The sequence below is a fragment of the Malaclemys terrapin genome, chromosome 7, assembly GCF_027887155.1.
Source record: "Malaclemys terrapin pileata isolate rMalTer1 chromosome 7, rMalTer1.hap1, whole genome shotgun sequence".
In the NCBI taxonomy this organism is placed as follows: Eukaryota; Metazoa; Chordata; order Testudines; family Emydidae; genus Malaclemys; species Malaclemys terrapin.
Genome location: NC_071511.1, coordinates 1493527 through 1517640, shown reverse-complemented (window position 1 = coordinate 1517640; position 24114 = coordinate 1493527). Strand labels below are relative to the sequence as shown.

The 24114-nt window shown below is 45.6% G+C and overlaps 1 protein-coding gene across 4 annotated transcripts in view; it reads left to right on the top strand.

The window, feature by feature from the left end:
• The window catches only part of ARIH2 (ariadne RBR E3 ubiquitin protein ligase 2), a 58895-nt gene extending 38474 nt beyond the window's left edge, over positions 1–20421 (top strand). For all 4 annotated transcript variants that reach the window (XM_054036069.1, XM_054036066.1, XM_054036068.1 and 1 more), the window contains 10 exons: positions 2510–2631; positions 4553–4662; positions 5868–5985; positions 9633–9683; positions 9784–9805; positions 11777–11928; positions 13137–13280; positions 13623–13691; positions 16481–16564; positions 17097–20421. In XM_054036069.1, coding sequence (XP_053892044.1) covers positions 2510–2631; positions 4553–4662; positions 5868–5985; positions 9633–9683; positions 9784–9805; positions 11777–11928; positions 13137–13280; positions 13623–13691; positions 16481–16564; positions 17097–17168 — 944 coding nt within the window. In that variant the 3' untranslated portion in view covers positions 17169–20421. The remainder of the gene's footprint in view (positions 1–2509; positions 2632–4552; positions 4663–5867; positions 5986–9632; positions 9684–9783; positions 9806–11776; positions 11929–13136; positions 13281–13622; positions 13692–16480; positions 16565–17096) is intronic.
• Positions 20422–24114: the final 3693 nt, after the last annotated feature.

Sequence of the window (24114 nt, the reverse complement as noted above, 5' to 3'; positions counted from 1 at the left end):
GCATAAGCTTTTGTGGGCTACAGCTCACTTCTTCAGATGCATAGAGTGGAACACACAGACAGAAGATATTTATACATACAGAGAACATGAAAAGGTGGAAGTACACATACCAATTGTAAGAGGCCAATCAGTTGAGATGAGCTATCAGTAGCAGCATGGCCCCACAGTACGCCAACATCTTTATGGCTGACTGAGGGAATGAGAGCTAAGGAAGCGTTGTTCTAACGCCCCTACTCTACTTGCGCTACATTGATGATATCTTCATCATCTGGACCCATGGAAAAGAAGCCCTCAATGAATTCCATCATGATTTTAACAATTTCCATCCCACCATCAATCTCAGCCTAGACCAATCCACACAAGAGGTCCATTTCCTAGACACTACTGTGCTAATAAGCGATGGTCACATAAACACCACCCTATATCGGAAACCCACTGACCGCTATACTTACCTACATGCCTCCAGCTTCCATCCAGGACACACCACACGATCCGTTGTCTACAGCCAAGCTCTAAGATACAACCGCATTTGCTCCAATCCCTCAGACAGAGATAAACACCTACAAGATCTCTATCAAGCATTCTTAAAACTACAATACCGACCTGCTGAAGTGAAAAAACAGATTGACAGAGCCAGAAGAGTACCCAGAAGCCGCCACCTACAGGACAGGCCCAACAAAGAAAATAACAGAACGCCACCAGCCGCCACCTTCAGCCCCCAACTGAAACCTCTCCAGCGCATCATCAAAGATCTACAACCTATCCTGAAAGATGATCACTCACTCTCACAGATCTTGGGAGACAGACCAGTCCTCGCTTACAGACAGCCTCCCAACCTTAAGCAAATACTCACCAGCAACCGCACACCATACAACAAAAACACTGACCCAGGAACCTATCCTTGCAACAAAGTCCGATGCCAGCTCTGTCCACATATCTATTCAAGTGACACCCTCATAGGACCTAATCACATCAGCCATGCCATCAGGGGCTTGTTCACCTGCACATCTACCAATGTGATATATGCCATCATGTGCCAGCAATGCCCCTCTGCCATGTACATTGGCCAAACTGGACAGTCCCTACGCAAAAGAATAAATGGACACAAATCTGATATCAGGAAACATAACATTCAAAAACCAGTGGGAGAACACTTCAATCTCTCTAATCACTCAGTGACAGACTTGGAGGTGTCAGTTTTGCAACAAAAAAACTTCAAAAACAGACTCCAAAGAGAGACTGCTGAACTCGAATTAATATGCAAATTAGACACAATTAACTTAGGCCTAAACAGAGACTGGGAATGGTTGGGTCATTACACTAATTGAATTTTTCCCCCACCCCCCGTGTTAAGTTCTCCTCACACCTTCTATGGGTCATCTCGATTATCACTTCAAAGTTTTTTCTTCTGCTGCTACTGATAGCTCATCTCAACTGATTGGCCTCTTACAATTGGTATGCGTACTTCCACCTTTTCATGTTCTCTGTATGGATAAATATCTTCTGTCTGTGTGTGTTTCACTCTATGCATCCGAAGAAGTGGGCTGTAGCCCACGAAAGCTTATGCTCTAATAAATGTCTCTAAGGTGCCACAAGTACTCCTGTTCTTTTTGCGGATACAGACTAACACGGCTGCTACCTTGTAACTTGCTCCTTCCCTTTCTCTTGTCTTTCAGACAGCCAGCGTTGTGGTAGTCAGCTGAGTTTCCCCCAGGGTCTCTTTTTGAGGGCTCCAAAAGGGACTGATGAGTGGAATAGCCCAACCCCTCGTTATGTTGTCCATCAATTAGGCCTAAGTATTGTCCCACCAATTTAGGTTCATTGACTCCCAGACTCTCACTGTTCTTGTTTTCTAGGCATGACCTTAACACAGTCCTGGAATTATGTCAGGAGGCCTTTTTGTTTGTACTAATTCTGTTTTTCTGTCGACTTTTTGCACCTTTTTCCATCCACATTTATTGTTATAGGTTACTGTGAGATTTTATGAACTTCCACTCACTCCTTACAGCTGAACTCACAATTAGGGGAAATTTGTAGGCCCAATTATCACATCATCACTGAGGTGTTTGAAGCTGCAAGACTGCTGTGTTTAAAGGTTGCAATTCTTCATGAGCACTTTCTCCTTGATGTCTCTTGGCATTTGAGTGTATAGGGGTCTTTGAGTGTATTTCCACGGGCCCCCTGTGTGTTGGTGGAAGCCATCGGTAGCCATTGCTACTGCAGGTTGACTGGCTTCTCCTCACCTGACAGCAGTAACTTCACACATATAGGTGTTTTGACTGGTGAAACTGGGACCGCCCAAGATGCCCTTGCCTCAGTCATCTTCCACTGAAAGCAGCTGGACTCCAGCTTTTCAGCAGCCCTGATAAATGGAACTGTCTTATCACTTGCATCAGAACAATTAATTGCACCTGAGAAGCTGTGTTGGGACCAGCACATCTCTGATCTGCGTGCATGAGTTTCTCAGTTCATATCGCATCGTGCAGCAACTGTCCTCTGTTTTTAATAGGGGTCTCCTGCATGGCTCAGGACTGTCCACTTCGGACACCAGAAGACTTTGTGTTTCCATTGCTGCCTAGTGAGGAGCTGAAAGACAAATATCGGCGCTACCTCTTCAGGGACTACGTGGAGGTATTTTCTGCTTCATGTTCCTGTAGGCCTGTGCCCTGACCCTTCCCAGTAGTCAGATATTTGGGCCAAGATTTTCAGAAGTGACTAGATTGGGAGCTTCATTTTTTAGGGCCCAACTTGAGACCTCTTAAAAGGGCTTGTTTTTTTCCAAAAATGCTGAGCCACCCTCCCCTTGCAAAACAGGACCCTGTAAAGCAGGGGTTCTCAAGACAAATTATTTGGTGGCCTCAGAGTGTGGCCACCAACTCTTGCTGGTGGCCACTCACACTTTTTCCTACATTATTTAATTAGCTTTAGGAAAAACAAATAAATATGCACATACACACATCCAAATCATTGTAATGTACTTATTGCTAGCTAGTAAGTCTGTTGTGAAAAGTGATATTAACGAACATACAAGTATTGTTTTTCACAGCAGAATTACTCGGCCCCTGGGGACAAATTAAGCCCTGGATGGGAGGTCAGGGGAGGCAGAGGGGACCATGGGTGATGGGGGTGGGGAGGTGGGTGGCCAGGGGAGGCAGTGGGGGGCTGGAGCCTGAAGCCCTGTGGCTGGAGGACAGAACCCGAAGCCCTGCGGCTGGAGCCTGGGGCCCACCACCGCGCAGCCGGAGCCTGGGACTGGAGCCCGAAGCCCTGCGGTCCAAAGCCTGAGCCTTGCTGCCCCTGGGAAGATGGGAACTCACTGGCTGCCTGGTCCTCCCACACTGTGCCTGAGGCGTCTCCAGAGTGGGGCAGGACCGAACTGGCAGCTGGCAGCTCCAGCAACTATCACAAAGGTGGTGCATCCAGGAGCACCAGGAAGTGGGAGGGGCCTCTGCTTTGCTCCTCCCCGCCCCCAATCACAGCCCAGGAGGCTGTGGCCGCAAGAAAAGCCCCTGGTGGCTGCACTTGAGAAATGCTGCTGTCAAGTGTCCCAAGCTGGGCACCCAAAATCATTAGTGACTTGTAAAATATTGATCTTGGTATCTGGGCTTCTTGATGATGCGTCTCTAGAGAGTTCAGAGGCTGGAGATGCAGTCGCTGCTGCAGGATTGTTGCTGACAGGCATGTTGTCTGTGGCTCATGCTGTGGTTCAGGCCTCACTGTCAGAGTTCTCAAATGATTCGCCAGAGTAAATTTTGCTCTAATGTCATCCCAGTGACTGCAGCTGGTGCCTGGCCCATATCTGGAAGCAGAGTGCTCTAGTGTTAGAGCGGAGAACTCAAGCTGAAAGTTAAATATTGGTGCAAGACCAAGAAATATTTTTAGGCAGCTACAGACTTGCCCCTCATCCCGATGCAGTGCAGGTCACTATCATACAGCATCCTTTGTACGTGCCTTCACTCTGCAAAGCTTCGTGAGTCGTATCTAACCTAGAGAGAACAAGAATGTTGAAGACAAGATTTAGAGGAAGTAACTCGGTGACTTGGACGGAGAAGGAAGTACCCTAGTGACACCATCTCCCCAGTCACTGTGGGGAGTCACAGGGAGGGGACAGACTAGCCACAATTGAGAAGCAGAATCTGTGCCCTGGGGCAGTAGGGGGGTGGAATATGAGGTGAGGGGAAGGAGTTCAAGTAGAGTGAGATTCTAAATCTGTCTGGAGTTTCTCATCATGGTCTCCTGACGTTCTGGATGGGATCTCGAATTTCCTCATTTCATGACTAACCACTGCAACCTCAACTTTGAACAAATGCAAAATATAAAGCCTCCAAATCTTTTGTTGGGACAAGCACTTAATATCGAACTAACCTCCTCCGCATGTAGCAGAGATCGATTGCCCACTGTTGGGCATCTTCTGGTGGCTCTTTCCATTGTCTTCTCCAGATCTAAGAACTACGGATTCACGTTAACAAAAGGCAGGACTTTTACTCACCAAGAATGGAGATCGTTATTCTCCCATACCGATTGCTAACCGTGCCACTCGGTGTATTTGCAGAGCCATTACCAGCTGCAGCTGTGTCCCGGTGCAGACTGCCCCATGGTCATACAGGTACAGGAGCCCAAAGCTCGACGAGTGCAGTGCAATCGATGCAATGAAGTTTTCTGGTAAGGAAGTAAAAGGCTGTGAGGAAAGCATGTGGCACAGGCTTATGCTCTCCTTAAGGTCACTTCATTTGAGAACGGGTCTAGTGTGTCGAAGCACCACAGACACATTACTAGAATTGTTTGTAACTTGAGCCATCTGTGTAATAAGGGTGTAGGCCGGGCCTGCCTTTCAGTGGTGGTCAGTTCTCACTGAACTCAATGCGAGCTGTGGGTTCTGAGCACCTCTGAAAATTGGGCTCTTAGTAATCAAGGAAAACAAGTCTTGTCTAGTTTCTTCTGTAGCTTGGATTAATCTACAAATTATGATACAAGCATTGGTGAGTGATTTTGGGTACAAAGCCTTAATGGCTGCTGCTGGAACCTATGTGCTGCCTGTGTTTGTATATTGCTTCCCAGAGTCTCTAGTGCATTCCCAATATCCAGAGAACCATAAAGCCAAGGGACTCAGCCTAAATACACACACAGGCTTCCATGGTATGAATGCTCCTAAACATGCATAGAAACAAAGTGTAGCATTTGGATAAGATGTCAGTTGATTTCTGTATATGAAGTCTAGAATATCTTTAAACTTCTATGTGCGTGAGATCCTCCCCAGCATCAGAATAAACTTACACTGGCTAGGAAAGCTAATGGTGCTTTCCTGGCTTGCAGTGTCCAGGAGAGGAGTAATAGAACTGGGAGTAATATTGAAAGGGTTGCTGCTTGAGTATCTTCTGACGCCCCCTACTCCAAAGGTCTAGCTGCCTCTTGAGTGTCCAGGGACAGTAATATACATGGGGTAGTAACCAAGCCTCCCACTAGTTGCATGCGGTTAACCCTGAACAGGAGCCTATTTGGAATTTATCTGGGATGACTTAGGCTTGCTCCATTATCACAAAAGTGATGCAGGGGCTCCAGGGAAAAGAGGATGGCTGCTCATCAGATAGCCAGATGCTCACTTGGCTGAGAGGGAGCTCTGTATTCACTTCCATTCAGAAGCAAGGTAGTGATATGTTAGAGTTTTAGGAGAAGGAAGTGATCATTCCCAGAAGGACCTGGTGTGAGTTCTAAAGCTTGAACCCAGCCCCTCTCATTGTGGTATTTAGGAACAAACTGCTTGTCTCCTCAAACCTATTTCCCATCCAGATCCTGGTTATGAGGAAAGACTGACTTCTTGGTTATTAACACATGTATTAACTCTGGAATTTCTTTCTCTTCCTGTTAAGTTTCAAGTGTCGGCAGATGTACCACGCACCCACAGACTGTGCCACCATCCGGAAATGGCTCACCAAGTGTGCAGACGACTCTGAAACAGCCAACTACATCAGTGCTCACACTAAAGATGTAAGGGAGAGCACGTCAACATTCCTTTCAAGCATCTAGTCCTGCTGAGAAGGGGGGAGCAATTCTGTTCATTTTTAGCACTTTATGCTGCTTTCTTTATAATGTTAGTAAATTCCCACTTGGGGTTTTGGTGCAAAGATCTTGAATACCTTGAAATCTAATGAACATTTAGATGTCTATACACTAATGCAAGAAGTAAGGAGAATAAACAGGAAGAACTAGAAATACTGATGAATAATCACAATTACGACATCACTGGTATCACAGACACTTGGTGGGTAATTCACATGATTGGAATGCTGGTATAGAAGGATACAGCTTGTTCAGGAAGGAGAGGCAAGGAAAACAGGGAAGAGAGGTGTTGCTGTGTCTATCAGATAGATACACTTGAACTGAGGTTGAGATAGCTGAGGATAAAAGGAGTAGCTCAGGACTTAGTAGTGATGGGGGATTTCAACTACCTGCACATCTGTTGGGAAAATAACACAGGGGACAAATTATCCAACAAATTCTTGAAATACATTGGAGACAAATTATTACAGAAGGTAGAGGAAGTGACTAGGGGAGATTTGATTCTAACAAACAGGGAGGAACTGGTTGAGAATTTGAAGGTGGAAGGCAGCTTGGATAAAAGTGATCAGGAAATGATAGCGCTCATGAGTCTAAGGGAATGGTAAGAGGGAAAACAGCAGAATAAAGACAATGGACTTCAAGGAGGTGAACTTTAGCAAACTCAGCAAATACTGTAGGTAATATCCTGTGGGAAGGAAGTGTAAGCGAAACAAGGGTTCAGGAGAGTTGGCATTTTTTTTAGAGAGACACTATTAAGTGCACAAGAGCAAACTACCCTAATGCGTAGGAAAGAAAGGAAGTATGGTAAGAGGCCACCCTGTCTTAGCCAGGAGAGCTTCAATGACGTGAAATTCAAAAAAAGAGTTGTACTGAAAGTAGAAACTAGGTCAAATTACAAAGGATGAGTATAAAGAAACCCACAAGCGTGTAGGGACACAATTAGAAAGGCCAAGGCACAAAGTGAAATTAAAATAGCTAGGGACATAAAGGGTAACAAGAAAACATTTTACAAACACATAAGAAGAAAGACCAAGGATAGGGTAAGCCCCATTATTCAGTGAGGAAGGAAAGACCATAACAGAAAACGCAGCAATGGCTGAAGTGTTAAATGCCTATTTTGTTTCAGTTTTCACCAGAAAGGTTAGCAGTGGTAGCATGACTAACCCGAGTGAACGTCAGTGTAAATGAGGTAGGATCTGAGACTGATTTGGGAAAGAACAAGTTAAAAATTACTTAGGCTATGTCTAAACTACAAACCTTACAGCGGCATAGCTGTACCACTGCAGCCGTGTCACTGTAAGGTCTCCTTTGTAGCAGCTCTATGCCGGTGGGAGAGAGCTCTTTTGTCAGTGAAACATATGCCTACAAAAGTGCTAGTGGACACAAAGCTTAGACAAGTTGGATGTCTTCAAGTTGGCAGAGCCAGTCAAAATACATTCTAGAATACTTAGGGAACTGGCTGAAGAGATCTTTGAAAACACATGGAGAGAGTGGGAGAGATCCCAGAGGACTGAAAAAGTGCACATATAGTATCTATTTATAAAAGGGGGAATAAGGACAACCCAGGAAATTATAGACCAGTCAGCTTAAGTTTGGTACCCAGAAAGGGAATGGAGCAAATACTGGAACTATCCTTTTATAAGTAGCTACAAGACGATAAGGTGATAAGTAACAGTCAACATGGATTTGTCACAACTTATGTCAAACCAACCTAAAATCCTTCTTGGACAGGATAAGCAGCCTGGTGGATGTGGGGGGAAGCAGTAGATGTGATGTATCTTTACTTTAATAAGGCTTTTGATACTATCTCACATGACTTTCTCTTAAGCACTCTAGGGAAATATAGCCTAGATGAAGCTCTTGTAAGGTGGGTGCACAACTGGTTGGAAAATTGTACTCAGAGTAGTTATCTGTGGTTCACACAAGCAAGAAGGGCATATCAAGTGGGGTCCTAAAGGGATCTGTCCTGGGTCTGGTTCTATTCAATATCTTCATTAATAATTTGGAGAATGGCATAGAGAGTACACTTCTAAAGCTTGTGGATGGTGCCAAACTGGTAGGGTTTGCAAGCACTTTGGAGGACAGGATTAGAATTCAAAATGTTCTTGACAAACTGGAGAAATGTATTGAAATATATAGGGTGAAATTCAATATGGACAAATGCAAAGTACTGGACTTAGGAAGGAATAATCCTAGGCAGTCATTTCCCATTTTATATTTCTGCCATTGAACAAGAACAGGAGTACTTGTGGCACCTTAGAGACTACATTTCTGTGATTCTGTGGCTAACTCTATTACTGCAAATACACTTTAAACTGGGAAACCCATCTGTGTGTTGGGCTGGTTACTGAAGTGCTCTCTCTATATGCCAGTCTTCATTCTGCTAAATTCATTGTGAGCATCAATCTGCAGCTGGGTATGTTGCACTCTAATGGCAGAGAAGCCGCGTGGTGGTGGCTCAAACACTTGTCTGGTGTACAGCTGCAGTTAATTTTTTTTTAAAGGAGAATGCGTGGATACACAAAGGGTAGATAATATAGCCCATCCCCATTTGCAGTAGTGTGTAGCTTCGGTTCTAACCATGGAGTTCGGAAAATGAAAAGCTCTAGAGCATCGATTTCCATTTGCAGGATGAGGCTTTATAAGCAAAAGACCTAGGGTTATCTAGCCTGAAGTGGGGGATGCACAGATATGCAGGGCAGTGTGAAAAGGAATATGCCTATTGGAAGGCCTAGTCCTGATCTGGCTGGGGGAGCCAAAGGGACTCCATGACTTAAAAGGTCTTTGTCTGTAACTTTGGTTTTCTGAGCACTTGATTAATTTAAAGGCAACAAATTTAGACTCAAGAAAAGGAGCTATTTATGTAGTGTGTGGTGAACCTGTGGAATTCATTGTAGCTGGATTTAATTTAGGACTTTATGGTTCAGGAAAATGGTTATGGATTCAGTGCCCTTAGTTTCTAGGTCAGAGACCCCAATCTAATCCAGACTGGTGGTAGTAATTCTGGACTGTGATATGATTAGGTGTCTTCAGATTTAAATTGGCAAAGTTGGATTACTTCCTATGCTTTGCAAACCAAGAAAATATAGTAACAGTCAAGTTGTGCAGAATATCAACTGATTACCTGTGGAACAAAGAAACCTAGGTAAAGCATTGTATAATCAGGCAGGGGTATGATGGCTTTGTATTTCCTCTGAAGCAGTTACCCATCGGCTACTACTGAAGGCAGGATACAGAACTAGATGGTCCTATGGTCTGAGTCATTATGGCCAGTACTATCTTTCTATGTAAACTGGTTGAATTGCTAAACCTGACCAGCCAGTTAATGGTAACTAATGAGAGTGAACTTTGGTTCACAAGTGGTAACGCTAAGAATAATGACCTTACTCCTTGGAACTGTTATCTCAAACCACTGATCTGTTGTTGATGCCCTGAGTCATCCATCCATCCCGCCTTCATCCCACTTTAAAATGGGTTTGACAGGAACAGTGTATGTGTAAGAATAGAGCCGGAATTCTGTTCTTAAGGAATATTAGAGAACAGCTGGATCTAATGAATGCTTTTGGTTTTCCCAGTGTCCCAAGTGCAATATCTGTATTGAAAAGAATGGAGGCTGCAATCACATGGTGAGCAATTTCCTGAATACTTCAGATCTTCCTTGTCCTTAGCTGAAACCTCCCTGTCCTTCTGCAGATTGCTAATGGCTCCTTTTTCCTTCCTTTTCAGCAATGCTCCAAATGCAAGCATGGTAAGTAGCAGTGTCTGGAATCTGTTGGGGAAAGGGAATATTCCTTTATTACCCCAGTTGTAAATTTTGTTGTCTTATAGCCAGTTAACCACTCCCAGTACAAATATGAAGAGGATTCTAATTACACATCTGACTTGGTGATAAAGGCTTATTGTTTCACTTGCTATGTTCTTAACTGGTTTCTGATTCATCGGTGGCATTTAGATTTAATGCTGTAAAAGGTCTTCAGCTCCCTTTCTGTCATGAGATTGATGCTCCTCAGAAATGTGCTCTGGTGTTTAAAAGCTTTCCTGATGTAGTTCTTGTTCTGTACATGGATTTCTGTGCCACCAGCTGAAACCGCTTGCATTGTAATGGAACACTCTGAGCCTTTATGTCAAACTAGACTTAGTCTTTATGTTCACTGATGGACAGAATGAGCCCCTACATGGACCAAGCCACAGAAGCAGGTGTAGGTCTGTTGATCTCTATAACCTTATCTGCTAGATTGCTCCTCAGTCTACTCCCATGCAAGAAGCAGCCTGGCTGTCCTCAGCCCTTATTAAAGCCCTGAAAAATATCAGGAATGCAAAGCAAATGGCTTTTGTGGGATGCTAAATTTCTCTAACCCCCCAGGGAAGTGAGTGAGACTACCTGTTGCTGGGGCTCCCATATTGCAACTCTGATACCAGCCAGTAGGGAGGACGAGGAAGATAACCCACCTCAGAAAACATTTAAAATCTACCCCTCCCAGTTCACTTCCTTTGCTGCTAGAAGATCAGCAGGAATGATAGTTACTTGGAGGGATGCTGTGGTATCAGGAGTAGGAGAGCAACACATTCCTAGTGATTGAAATTGGAAAAAGAGCAGGCTAGCCCTTGGGTGGAATTAGTAGATTTCACCCAGCTGGATGGGAAAGGTAAGCCTTCCAGAAGTGATTCGTACAGCAGCTGTTTAACCTCCTCTTTTCTCCTTCCTGACAGAACACTGCAAGTATCCCACCTCTAAAACCAGGCACTTCTGTTTTGTGGGGTTAGCTGTTGCTCTACTTTTTCTCCTTAGCTCTTTTTACCTACGTCCTCCCACTCAGGTCAGGTCTACACTACAAACGTATATCTGTATATCTACGGGGCTCGGATGTGAAAAACCCACACCCCAAGCACTATAGGTATACCAACCCAGTCCCTTGTGTAGACAGCACTGTGTCAGCAGGAGGGTTTTCTCCCAGTGACATAGCTACCGCCTCTTGCAGAGGTGGATTAACTAGGTCGACGGGAGAGCTCTCTGCCGTCAACGTAGGCGTGTCTCCACTCAAGTGTTACAGCGGCACAGTTGTGCCAATGCAGCGTTTCAAGTGTAGGCTTGCCCTCAGGGATTTCTGTTCTGAAGCTGTCTCCTAAACCACTGGATATGGATAGGTGTCTTAGAGTCTCAGAATTTAAGGCCAGACGGGACCATCAGATCCTCTAGTCTGACTTGTGTCTCACAGGCCACCACCACCACCACCCAGCGTGCACCCGCCAGAATGGAAAGTGGATTGTCTGTGTGGATTTGTTCACCGCTGGATCAGATTAGGATCCTTCAAATCTGATCCAGCAAAGACCCATGCTAGCAGCTTGCCAGTAGTCCGAGAGCTGCAGCTCATTCGCTAGTAAGACTGCAGCTGCCCTTTTCTTTAACTACGAGGTGCAGCCTGCGGAGACGACAGGTCCCAGTTTCCAGCACTCCTTGTGGATCCAGGCAGTGTCCCCTTGGAGCATGCTGGAAGTGTTACCTCACAAGCTGCATATTTAGCTATCGACCCCCAAGCCGGGGTTGTATTTGGCCCACAAGCTGTATTCTGTTTCCCCCTGGGCAAGATGGCACAAATAAACTTCACATGCTGCTTGGCTAAAGGAAGCCCTTGAAACAGAGGGGCTGTTCCTCTGTAATTTGGTTTCTGGAAATTCATTTTTTCTATGCATCACAGTGATTGTGCCTTGTTCTCTGCAGACTTCTGCTGGATGTGTCTGGGGGACTGGAAGACCCACGGTAGCGAGTACTACGAATGCAGTCGGTACAAAGAGAATCCTGATATTGTAAACCAGAGTCAGCAAGCGCAGGCCAGGGAGGCCCTTAAGAAGTACTTGTTCTATTTTGAGCGGGTAGGACACATCTCTTTGGCCAGAGCTGCTGTAGCCTTTTAATGTCCCTGCCTAGTGCAAAGGTTATTGCCAGCAATGTCAGTGTAAGAAACACACAAACAAAGGATTCGGTACAGAAACTTTTGTTCTCCATTGATTGCTTAAGTTTCCTGAGGCTGCAGAAAATCAGTATTTCCTGGATTTTTCTCTTCTTTTGCAGCAACTAGTACAATGGGATTCTCATCCACGAGTAGGGCTCCTAGGGGCTACAATGATACAAACAACACAAAATAATAATTTGAATATAGTGGCCCTCTGCAAGATGCTGCTGTGCTGTTGCAGATAGGTATCATAGGACTGGAAAGGACCTCAAGAGGTCATCTAATCCAGTCCCTGCACTCATACAATATCGCTGCAACCATTTCCTCACAGGACCAGGGAACCTTCCAAAGTTCCTTATGGCATGAATTTGTAGGGACCAAGAAGAAACAAATCTCGGGTGTTTAAATTAAAACTCCATCATGTGGTTTAATGAAATTGTAAGGGGATTTCACGTCAAGACACGTTTAAAGAAAGGCTTTTGGAATCGGTTACTAACCAGTGAGACAGTCATAGCTCCTCTTTCCCTGCAGCAGGCGTGAATAGGACTGGTCAGTCTGTACAGGTCTAATGCAGATTCTCTAGAAGAAAACACTGTAGATCCAAGGTTGCCACTTTTCCGTGAGGTCAGCATGCACTCGTTTCCTAATTCAGATATCAACAGCTGCTTATTCATAGCATTAACCTAGTCTTAAAATAATAATAAATGAATCCTCTTGACTTTCCAGATCAAGGGCCTCAGGGAAATGGCCATGTTTTACAATGATGTTTCACAGCACAGATGTGTCTGCCTTCAGTAAGCCCATGTTAAAGGTTAATCTAAATCTCTTGGCAGAGACTTCTTAAGTGGGGAAATTCCTATTATTTTACTCCTTCTAGTCGCTCACAAGATGCTGATGTGACCATAGGCATTTCTACAGAGGGGCTGGGTTTGCTCCCTGCTCCCACCTGCCTCTTATAGTGTACGCAACCTCGTGGGCTTGCAACGGGGAGTGTTGCCTTGCTGTCCTCCTGCCCACAGCATATCCTATCCTGCTGGACTCCAGCCCATCTTACTTCCTGTTTGCTGGAGCTTGTATCTGTAGGTAGCAGCACTTTGATCTCATGCCCTTTTTCTTCTACTTTTGCAGTGGGAGAACCACAATAAAAGCTTGCAGTTAGAGGCACAGACATACCAGCGAATTCAGGAGAAGATCCAGGAAAGGGTGATGAACAACCTGGGAACGTGGATAGACTGGCAGTACCTGCAGAATGCTGCAAAGCTGCTTGCAAAGGTGGGCATTTTTGGCTCTTTCAGTCCACAGGAGAGAGCCTACACACCAAAACACTTGCATCTGAGTAGCACACTGAAGGAGGAGGCAATTCAGGGGTTAGATTTGTAAGGGATGTTGTGCCCTGAATCAGACACCAACTGCCTGAGGTTAGCAGGAGGATGCCTTTCTGAGCAGGTTATTCCATAATTGGTCCTGACAGGGTTTCCTGTTCCTCAGAAGCATCTGATAATGGCCTCTGCTATACTGGACTGGTCTGGCAACTCGTGTGTCCCTATGTTAGTCATAGAAATAAGCTGTGCTAACAACATCAAGGTCTAAAACTCTTTTCCTCTTCTGTTGTAGTGTCGTTACACCCTGCAGTACACATATCCGTATGCCTACTACATGGAGTCTGGCCCCAGGAAGAAATTGGTAAGGTGTTTGCTCAGACTTCTTGGCATCTAGCTAGGGAGCATAGTAAGCCAAGCAGACACCTAGATTTGTGTCTTCAGTCCCAGAGTTTGTGTGTTTATAATAAATCCATGTAATGACATATATGTGACACTGAACCTCACGTATCCTCAAACTTCATAATCAGCTCCAAACCCTCCCACTCCTACTCCCCGTCAGAGATTTAATAGCAAAGCTCCTGTTGGATGTCATTCCAGAGACATCCCTGTTTTTACAGACTTTGCTATAGAATAGTACTACAGTGTGAATGACAAACTAGTTGTCAAACTATTTTTCCCCATAAGGATTCACATCATAAGCAAACGCGCGTATCTAGAATCTGAGTTGGTTACTATTGGCTCCTAGCTCCTGGGAGATGGGAGAGTCACAGCAACAGGTTAACCTTTCAGGAATCTGTATAAAAATGGAGGAAGTAAACCTCAGTGCAAATGGTAGGGCGCTAGCCAGGGTGCGCTGCCCTAGAGCTGGGGCTCGACACGCGTGCTTAGCTTTTCAGCGTGTGAGTTCAGTGGGATCACGGAGTGGAACTGCTCACATGCTAAAAATTAAACATGCTTATCAGTCTTTGCAGAATTGCGTGCATAACCACATAGGCCCTGATCCTCTGGTGAGCCCTGAGTGGGTGATTCCCTGTGACCTCATGAAGCCCCACCGGCTTTGGCTAGGTGTGGGTGTCTGTCTGTCTGTAAGGTACTTATGTGGCTCCCATCACCCTATATTTTGGCGCTTCTCCCCTCCCCCCCACCCCCCCGAGAGGCAGGGAAGTATCATCTCATTTTACAGCTGGGGACCTGAAGCGACATTAACAAGTATACATAGGTAGGCTGGTGCAGAGCCAGGAACGGAAGCCGGGTTTCCAAAGTCCTATACGGAGGCTATAGTGGTAGTCATGTTTCAGAGTATCATGTGCAACAAGATTTATTCAACTTTCCACCATCTAGCACAGTGAGAGAATTAGATGCTATGTGATCGAGTCTTTCGTACTCAGCGGCACTTCAGAACCTTTACATTAAAATGGAAATAGATGGAAAAAATGCAACTTTTTTTTTTTTTTTTTTAAGAAGGCAAACTACAGCTTCTGCCAGATTGCGGCATGGGTGGGTCCTTTTGCGCATATTCTATTAATAACTATGGCTTGCTTGTGCTCCCCTGTACAGCTCCATCTCTTGTCTTATACTTAAATTATCAGCTCTTCGGGGCAGGGACTGTCTTTTTGTTCTGGGTTTGTACAGCATCTAGCGTAATGGGGTCCTGGTCTGTGACAGGGTGTGCCTAGATGTTACCATAATACACCTAATCGAAATTAAAATGTACAGCCTCTGGCACAATGGGGTCCTGCTAGGGTTCCTGGGAGCTACTGTAATACCTATAATAGTTACTCAGTGAATTTTAATTCACTCTCTTGCCTCAGTTGACAGAATAAGAGTCTATAGCATTTGGCAGATGCTTCCTTTTGATCATGTTTCAGCTACCACGAGGCACAGGACTTAGATCTGATGAATAAAGAGGGGATGTTTCTGGACATAGAGACCCTGTGTTTCTCTCTAGCTGCCCAAGGTTGCTCTGTGCCTCAGTTTCCCATCTGTAAAATGGGGAGGATGCTATTTCCCTACCTCCCTGGGGTGTTGAGAGGACAAATCCATTGATATTTGTAAGGGGCTTGGGTACTCCCGTGGTGGAGGCTTTATAAACACTCACAGCTAGTAGATCTTGAGTAAGGCCTTGTCTACACTACCCGCTGGATTGACAGGCAGCGATTGATCCAGCAGGGGCCGAGCGCTCTCCCGTCCTGGAGGTTTTTCGCCTTCCTCCGTAGCATGGGGCAGGGGTCGCTTGCTGGAGGATTCTCAGCGATTTGAGGTCTTTGGATCATGATTTGGGGACTTCAACAGTTGAGTCAAGGGAGAGAATTCTTCCAGGAGTGGGTGGGTCAGCTTTTGTGGCCTGCATCATGTGGGAGGTCAGACTAGATGATCATAATGGTCCCTTCTGACCTTAGAGTCTATGAGTCTATGAGTTTCGCTTTGCTGCTAGTATTTGAGTTAGTGAGATCAAATCTAGCTTGGGGTTTGTCTGCCTGTGCTGCAGACACACCTTTGAGTGCAGTGTAGACATAACCTTCAGCTAGACGTTTGCTGACTCTTGTTTTGGTTCTTTCCCAAGTTTGTAGTGGGAGCAGGACAAATAAATGAATCTTGCTCTTTCCATGACTGACTGAAGCCCCTGTTGTTAATTACAAGCCAACCCAGCTGCACAGTCACTTACATCACTTTACTATCAAGGAGGCCGCTTTGGTAGGCCCAACATGTGACTTAAACTAAGTGGTTTTGAGACTGCGATTCTGGGATAAAGTTTCCCTGTTGGGAACACCATAGTGCTCGGCCCTTGTTTTACATGATGGTGTGTACAGGGCAGAAACTGCGTTTCCAGCCCGTAAGTGGGATGGAGATTCACCAGACTGCAAACACCAGTTGATGGTGTCAGTTTCCTCCTTATTGGGCATATCCTAATGCTTGAATAATTAAAAGTTGAATGTACAAAAATCCATCTTCCTTAGGATTTTGAAGTCCCTGGACATGCCACGTTCTAGTGCTCATTGTTTTCCCAAGCATTCCAGAGATTTGCTCCACCAAACCTGTTGCGGAGAGGAAGGCCCCTAGGGGTGTGTGCTTCCTCTCGCCACGCCTGTTTGGTGGCATAAAGCTGCTCTGGGTAGATTGGTTTCTCTAATTGTCTGTACTGTTGATCAGTTTGAATACCAGCAGGCTCAGTTGGAAGCTGAAATAGAAAACCTCTCCTGGAAGGTGGAACGAGCGGACAGCTATGACAGAGGGGTAAGTTAGCTGTTCCCCTGTGTCTGCTGGGCAGCCCTTCACTTACAGGTGGCTTAGTACCTGCACAAAAGGGTCCAGGCCAGCTTGGCAGGCAGGTGAGGGCAATCAGATTAGCTTCAAGTCTGGCTTTTTGTTCACTTGGCCTGCAGATGCTTGTTTCCTAGCTGGGGGAATGGGGGGAGAACTTTGCTGCTCTCCAGCAATGACTCCTGGCTGACTGAACCAGGGCTGACAGGCTCTGAAGGAAGAGGCATTCAGCCCTTTGCTGGAGGGAAAGTTACCCTGGTGTGCAGGGTTTTTTTGCTTTGGGAGGTGGGAGGGAGCATCAGAAACCCTCTAAGAAGGGAAACCTAAGGAGAATTGGGTTCAGAGGGACATTCTTTTACACACTGTCAAATCGGAAGGGTCCCTGCAGTCCTTAATTTGCTTGAGAAGCAGTGAATGGGCCTCACACTCTACCATACAAGTGCCTTTTCTTTTCCTCTGGGGAGTTCAGATTAATGGGGTTCTGCCTTGCTCTTCTTTGTTCCAGGACTTAGAGAATCAGATGCATATAGCAGAACAGAGGAGGAGGACCTTGCTTAAAGACTTCCATGACACATAAGGTGGAAAGAGGTGGTGACGTGCAGGGGTGAGAGCAGCAAGCAAGGTGGCAGTGGCTGCCTCAAGAGAAATGAGCACTGCCTGTGGGAGAACCCGGCCAAGGACAAAACCATCCCCTCCCCTTGCACAACAGACACGTGCAAACGCCCCATCTTAGTCCCTTTCTGTTTTTTATCTTTCCGCTTTTCATTTCTGCCAGGCTAGAGGCTGGAGTTCAGATTGGCATCTTTCCTGGGATGTTTCCTCCTACCCCAGATGGCTTTTGAGAGAGGGAATTTTTCTGAATGGCTGTTAATAGTATTAGATCATTACAATTTATGTCATTTTCAACGGTTGTACAATTATACAAACAAACCCTAGAATAACACACAACCCTTTTTAAAAATAAATTGGCAGTGGAGTGTTTTTCCTTAATAATCTGCTTGTAAATTAAATGGGCTTCTGTCCCAAAATCCTTTTATGCACTGAGGGTTATGAAATAACCCAGCTAGATTTCCCTTTCCTCTAACATGCGCTTTGTAGCAATGGCCTGTGGCTGCACGAGGAGAGTGGCTGGAGCTCAGAGGGTGGCTGCTGCTGTGTTTGCACCTTACAGCATCAGCGGTGGCTGCAGATCAGCACAATTGTGTGTGGCATCTCTTCTCTCAGCAGTAGTTTGTGCTGCGTGAACCAAAGCAAATGGAGGTGTTAAAGGGCAGAGATCAGGTTAACATAGGAGATATGCCTAGAGGTAATTCAGATCTTTGCATTCAGTGAATTTAAGGTCTTCCATGTGGATTTTTGCTTTAGTTGGTTTTTAGGGGTTTTCTATGCTGCCAAAACCATGGTGTTCGGGAGACTGTTAGAACAGTTGTTCTAACAGTGTTAAATAGGCTTGGTCTTGTTAGGTAGAGTGGAACAAGCCATGTTACTTCAATGCATACAGCTTTGTAAAGATCAGTCATACATGGAGTGTAACATGATCAAACCACTTTGGTCCCATTTACCCGGGCAAGACTAAACCCCATTGCAAGTCAAGGGGGAACAGTAATGCATAATGTGATCCCCGACACACATCTTGGCAATGTAGACAGGCACTCAAAAAGAAGTGCTAGAGCTAACATTGTACTGCTCTCTTAGAGCCTGCATCAAGCCAGACTGAAAACTGACTGGTGGAGTTAATTTATGTGTATATTGGTATTCCAGCTGCTGGATGGTTATTATAAGTCTGATTATTGTCTGGGACTCTCAGAGCTTTTGTATGGGCATGTTTAATGTAAAATATAAACAATTTTTTTAAAAAGTGACCTCCCCAATTCATCTTAACAAGAGAGTCACTTCAAGACAGTGGCTTAAATGCCAACACTTTACGATGGTGGATGTACCATGTACAGGTGCCTATGTAACACATGGACTTGTACATGCATCTGCTATATGTAGGCAAAAATGGAGTAGCTGAGTGTCTGATCTGAGGAAATCCCCAAGGCTAGTGTGAAAGTAGGGAATTCCCTTCCATGCCATTTTCTTGAGGAATGTTGCCCTGACACATTCCTTAGTAGGATATTCTTATTTTCACCCTTTTTGACTTGACAGGATGAAAGACTGACTGTGAGTCTTCCTAATTCCTGCTTGACAAAATAAGCTGCTACTCTTGTTTATATGAGACACATGCACCATATGACTCTACCCCCAGAACTGAGTGTGTAGGTTTTAACCATGTGAAGGTGGGAGAAAAGAGAGGGCCCTCAGTTTGAGAGGGATACTTATTAGATGAACTAATCATGTGGACAGAGCCTGTACAGTACTGTGCAGAGGTAATGTTTATGCAGCGCTTTAAAGGCGTAAAGCGCAAAGTACTAATGTAGGATATGAACGGGTGTTCTAGTTAAGCTAGCTGCAGTCAGGTGAAATTTGGCCTGTTTGCCAGAGAGGTATAGGGAGGTATCTTTTCTAATCCTAAATACTCAGCTTTGCTGCCAGATGGTGCCCACTCCTCCCTGCTCACTCACATCACATAAGCATTCAGCTCTGAACCAGGATAAGCATATTTTGCTTAAACACAAAGTGTTTTAAAATCCTCATTCCTGGAGCAGTGTAGATCAGATGGCAGGAACCAATTGCCAAATGGCCCTGAGAGCTGACTCGCAGTCCAGACTGCTCAGACACCTTGGCGATGAGCACTTACGAAATCATACAAATACAGACTGCGTTGAAAGCCATCTCTTCAGAATTACACAAAACTCAAGCTTTGTCAACAGGGTTTTGTTTCTCCAAAACTCTTCCAGGAAGGAGGCTGTGACTGTCCTGGTTCCCACGTACAGATCCTGCTTCCACCCTCTGTGTGGAAAACAAGGCGGGATGTGTCTTTGCAGCGTGAGCCCAAACAGGGCAACATTTGTGCAGCAGTAGTATAGGAACAGTTAAAACTGTGGGGTGATCCCCCCACATTTCCTGCTCATTCTGGCATCTGAAAAGGATAAGCTGCTGCTGTTTGAGAGGTGGGTGACTGATAGGAAAGAAATTAGTGTTCTCAGGATCAAAGGTAAAAGGGCAAATTCTGTTTTGTGAACACAGCCCCCTTCGAGTCAATGAGGTGGCCTGAGAATAGAAGTCGGATCAGGCTATTAACTCTAAAAAGGTACCAATTCCGCCCGCACCAGTAACAGGGCAATCTTGCAGTGTTTGTCCCTTCCTCTTTTTGCAGCTGCTTGCTGTTCCTAGGTCAGCCTGACGTCTCTCTCCATCCTTGCATCTGAGACTCATTATTTCAGCTTTGCTCATGCGAATGCACTGGCTGACTCAGATCTCTAACAGGCATCAGGCTTCCGGACCATACAGTTTTCTACTAACAATATGAACTGCATGACTGCTGCTCCGCACATGAATTGCTCACTGTACCAATGTGGGACAGGAACAGCAGGAGGTTTCTGTACTATAATTTCACATTCAGACTTTTTAAGCAGGTGATAAATAAAACTTTATTTTTAAATGAGACTTGTTCTAGGGACTCCTTTTCTCATCTGCATCTGCTCAGTTGGATTGTTCTCCAGGATTTCAGGTAGCAGCTGCTGCTGTGGGAGCTTTAGTATTATGGAGAGTGTTGCTGTTTCTTGTCTGCCTTGTTCTGTTGGCAAGGTCTTCTCCAAGAAACTGACACCACTCTTAGCTTTTCTCTATAGGCATTGGAGGGGAAGGGGCAAAGGAAAATGCCCTTGAAATATTTCCCAGAGGTGGAGTGGTTTATTTGAAATAAATTGTGAATTTATAATTTTAAAGGTGTGTGCAGTGTCTTTATTCCATCAGCTTTTAGGTGAAAAACCTCTACTTACTTTTTTTTATTATTATTAAATGTGTCAAGCAGTGAGACATGGGCTGTTAGAATCACATGAAGCAGCTAATAGCACAAATCATAATTTGAGTGCTACAACTGTACTAAAATGCTGGTAGGGAGGAAGGTTTTGGCATTAAGGAACTTGGGAGATTCTGTTCTTGGCTGTGCCTTTGATTTTGTGACACTTTGGCAAAGTCACTTAATCTCTCCACCTCCATTTCCCATCTGTAAAATGAGAAAATACTACCCTACTGCAAAGGGTATTTTAGAAACAAAGTCTGGACTTTGAAGCTCTTGACCGCTATGAGTGCCATCAAAACCCTATAAAGCAATGTGAAAAGTCAAAGCACAGCTTTGGGGTTGATGTATTAAAATATTAGCATAAAGAAGGAAGAGAATAGGCACAGATTTGCTAAAGAATCATGCTAATTGTAATTCCTGTTTTTAAAAAACACAGGTGATGCTGAATTTTCTGTCCAATTTAGGTAAGATAGTGTCACCTTCTAAACAAACTCTTCAGTAACAAGCATGGGACTGTTGCATATTGGAGAAGTCAAAAAGGGGTATTCAGAATATGCAGTAATCTTGTTTCCCTTTTTGCTGACTTTCTCTAAATGAAGAATATCCAATATTTTTTGTCTAATTAGTAGATATTCTGAAAACTAAACATACACTATTAACAAGCAGCAAAGGTTTTGCTATATTGAACTATTGTTGCAGGTAACTTATGTCATATAGTAGACAGCAGGCTCCATTCAAATCACCAAAACTATCAAATTCCCTGAAGTTGAAATTTAAAAAAATAAAAATACAGCTGAAAATCCCAGATCACTTTTAAAAAAACACAAGCTTGCGAAGCTTGATGCCTATGCTGCTAATACGCATTTCTAAAATCTCTGTTCAACGTGGAGTGCGTAGGAGTGAAGGCTTGTCTAGTTTTAAACAGTTCATGTTTTGGGGGGCAAAAGGCTTAACCTCCCAAGAACTCAACCTTGTAGCTGATCTGGGGGAAGCTTGGTTGAGGTGGCCTTTATGCCATTTTATGGCTCTGCCCAGCTCTGGACAAAGAAATTTGGTCAGGTCAGGCTGTAACTCGTCAGTCGTTTTCATGCTGCAGCTCTGTGATGTGCCAGCTGGAGCTGATGAGCACTTTGCCAGCCGGGCCTGGCAGAATTTGGGTGCCCTTGTTTGTAACTAGGAGGGGAAAGGGGGGGAGCATTTTAAGATTTTTACTTATTTGAATGTTCAGTTGCATGGAACGGGGGGCAGGGGGAGAAGAGAGGTGTAACTTTTTTAAACTTGAGATTCTCCCAGGAGTGGCAGTGTGTGTGTGGGGGGTCTGACCCCCATTTAATGACAGCAGTCCGAGGCTGAGCGTTACCCCTTCACAGCTATTAATGCGTGTTGTCACTGTGTCCCTCACACCTTGAACCCAGCTGCTTGCTCCGTGTTGGGGACTGGGCCCCGTGTGTTCCCGCTCCCTGCCCGGGCAGCCTGCACCTGTGGGCGAGCGCTCACCAACAGTGCTGCCAATTCCATATAGGGGGAAGTTACCAGACAAACCCTGGAAAGTCGCTAGATGTAGCTGTTTAAGCACTCAAAAAGAGTCAAAAATGTCACTGAACAAAATTCCCAGAGAATTGAACAGAATTTTATTTATATACAAACACACACACACCCCTCTAGTCACAAAATCATTCACAAGTAGCTCAATAGTGTTAATAAAATCCATTCCATTCTTTCCTTACTACATTCTCTTATGCACCAGAACGCTGTCAGCAGGAGGGTGCCCTCTGCTCATTGGGCAGGGCGCTCTGTACATGCCAGTCCAGGTCAGCTGGGGTTAATTAATTTCAGTTGAGCCTCCCTTTTGTGCCAGCCTGGACTTGGGCTGACAGATTAGTGAAAGGCAGACCCCAGAGCCAGGGGGAAGAGGGGCATTCATCTGACCTGATCTCAGTGCTGCAGGGAGCCAATAGGGTGACTGACCCGATTTTATAGGGACAGTCCCGCTATTTGAGGCTTTTTCTTATATAGTAGCCTATTACCCCCCGTCCCGATTTTTCACAGTTGCTGTCTGGTCACCCTAGGAGCCAATAAAGTAGATTTCAAAACAAAAACCCGCTAGCCAGCCCCCTTCCCCCTGCTTCCAAGGTTTAATTTCTGAACAGCTGGGCCAAGCCAGGAGAAGGAGTAAAGGGCTTCATCCCTGGAGTCATGGTGCCCCCTGCCCCATTGGGGCACATAGTCCTGTTTCATCCCACCCCACCTTCCCTCCGTGTGGCTCTCCTCGCCTTCCCTTCCCTACCCACTTCTTTAGCTATCTTTCCCTGCATGACAGGGTGTGCTATATACTACGGAGCGGCAAGAAAGAAAATTTGGGTAAAAACAAGCCCTGGCTAATGTGCTGCTCTCTCCAACATGTGCCTGGCTTTAGCAAGTATTGAATTGTCCTCCACAGCCTTCGTTTCCTCGCCTGCAGATTATAGTGAGGATGGAGAGAGATAACTCAGTGGTTTGAGCATTGGCCTACTAAACCCAGGGTTGTGAGCTCAATCTTTGAGGGGACCACTTAGGGATCTGGGGCAAAATCAGTACTTAGTTTTGCTAGTGAAGGCAGGAAGATGGACTCGATGACCTTTCAGGGTCCCTTTCAGTTCTATGAGATAGGTATATCTCCATATATAAAATTATTCGATCTCAGCCCTAGAAGTCCTGGAATGCGATTCCTTCCGAGGACGTGCTCCGGTGGGGGGTAATGACATTGACTTGGTGTGTAACAGACTGTAGGAGGAAGAGCCTGTGTAACGCTGACGGAGCCCGGTCGGCGGCAGGCGGGAGCAAACCTGGGATCGCCGGAGCTTAGCACATGGGCGTCTACCGCACGAGGTCAAAGCCAGCTGGCTGTTAGCTACGACTGCAGAGCGGAGTCATTTTCTTTCTCCCTAAGTGGTCTTGGTGCCACTAGACGGGACAGAGCCCCACCCCAGGAGGATTTTATTAACACGATTGAGCTGCTGGTGAATGATTTGGTGACTAGCGATCTTGGTGACGTCTCTCTGAACGTCACTACAAGGGGCAGTGACAGTTGCTAGATTTGTCACTGGTCACTTTGACATGTTATCACTAGGGAAACCAAAACAGATTAGTGTCACTAAATCTAGTGACAAAGTCACTATTGGCAACAGCCGGCCTCGCACAGACCACGCGCCGAGCCGCCCGCACGGGCACTCCAGGGCCAAGAGCCGTTGTTTGGCTTCGGGCACGTCTTTGCCCTCGCTAAGCATGGCCGCGAGTTCCCCCTATGCTCAAGGGGGCTGAAGGTGAAAAATGCCTCAGTCAATTGGCCGCCCTAAGGAAGATGGCCACCACTTTCTACTGTTCGCAGCGGGCCTGAGGCCAGGCTACCCTCAGCAAAGATGGCCGCCACTTTCCCCTGTTCGCAGTGGGCCTGAGGCCAGGCTGCCCTCAGCAAAGATGGCCGCCACTTTCCCCTGTTCGCAGTGGGCCTGAGGCCAGGCTGCCCTCAGCAAAGATGGCCGCCACTTTCTACTGTTCGCAGCGGGCCTGAGGCCAGGCTACCCTCAGCAAAGATGGCCGCCACTTTCCCCTGTTCGCAGTGGGCTGAGGCCAGGCT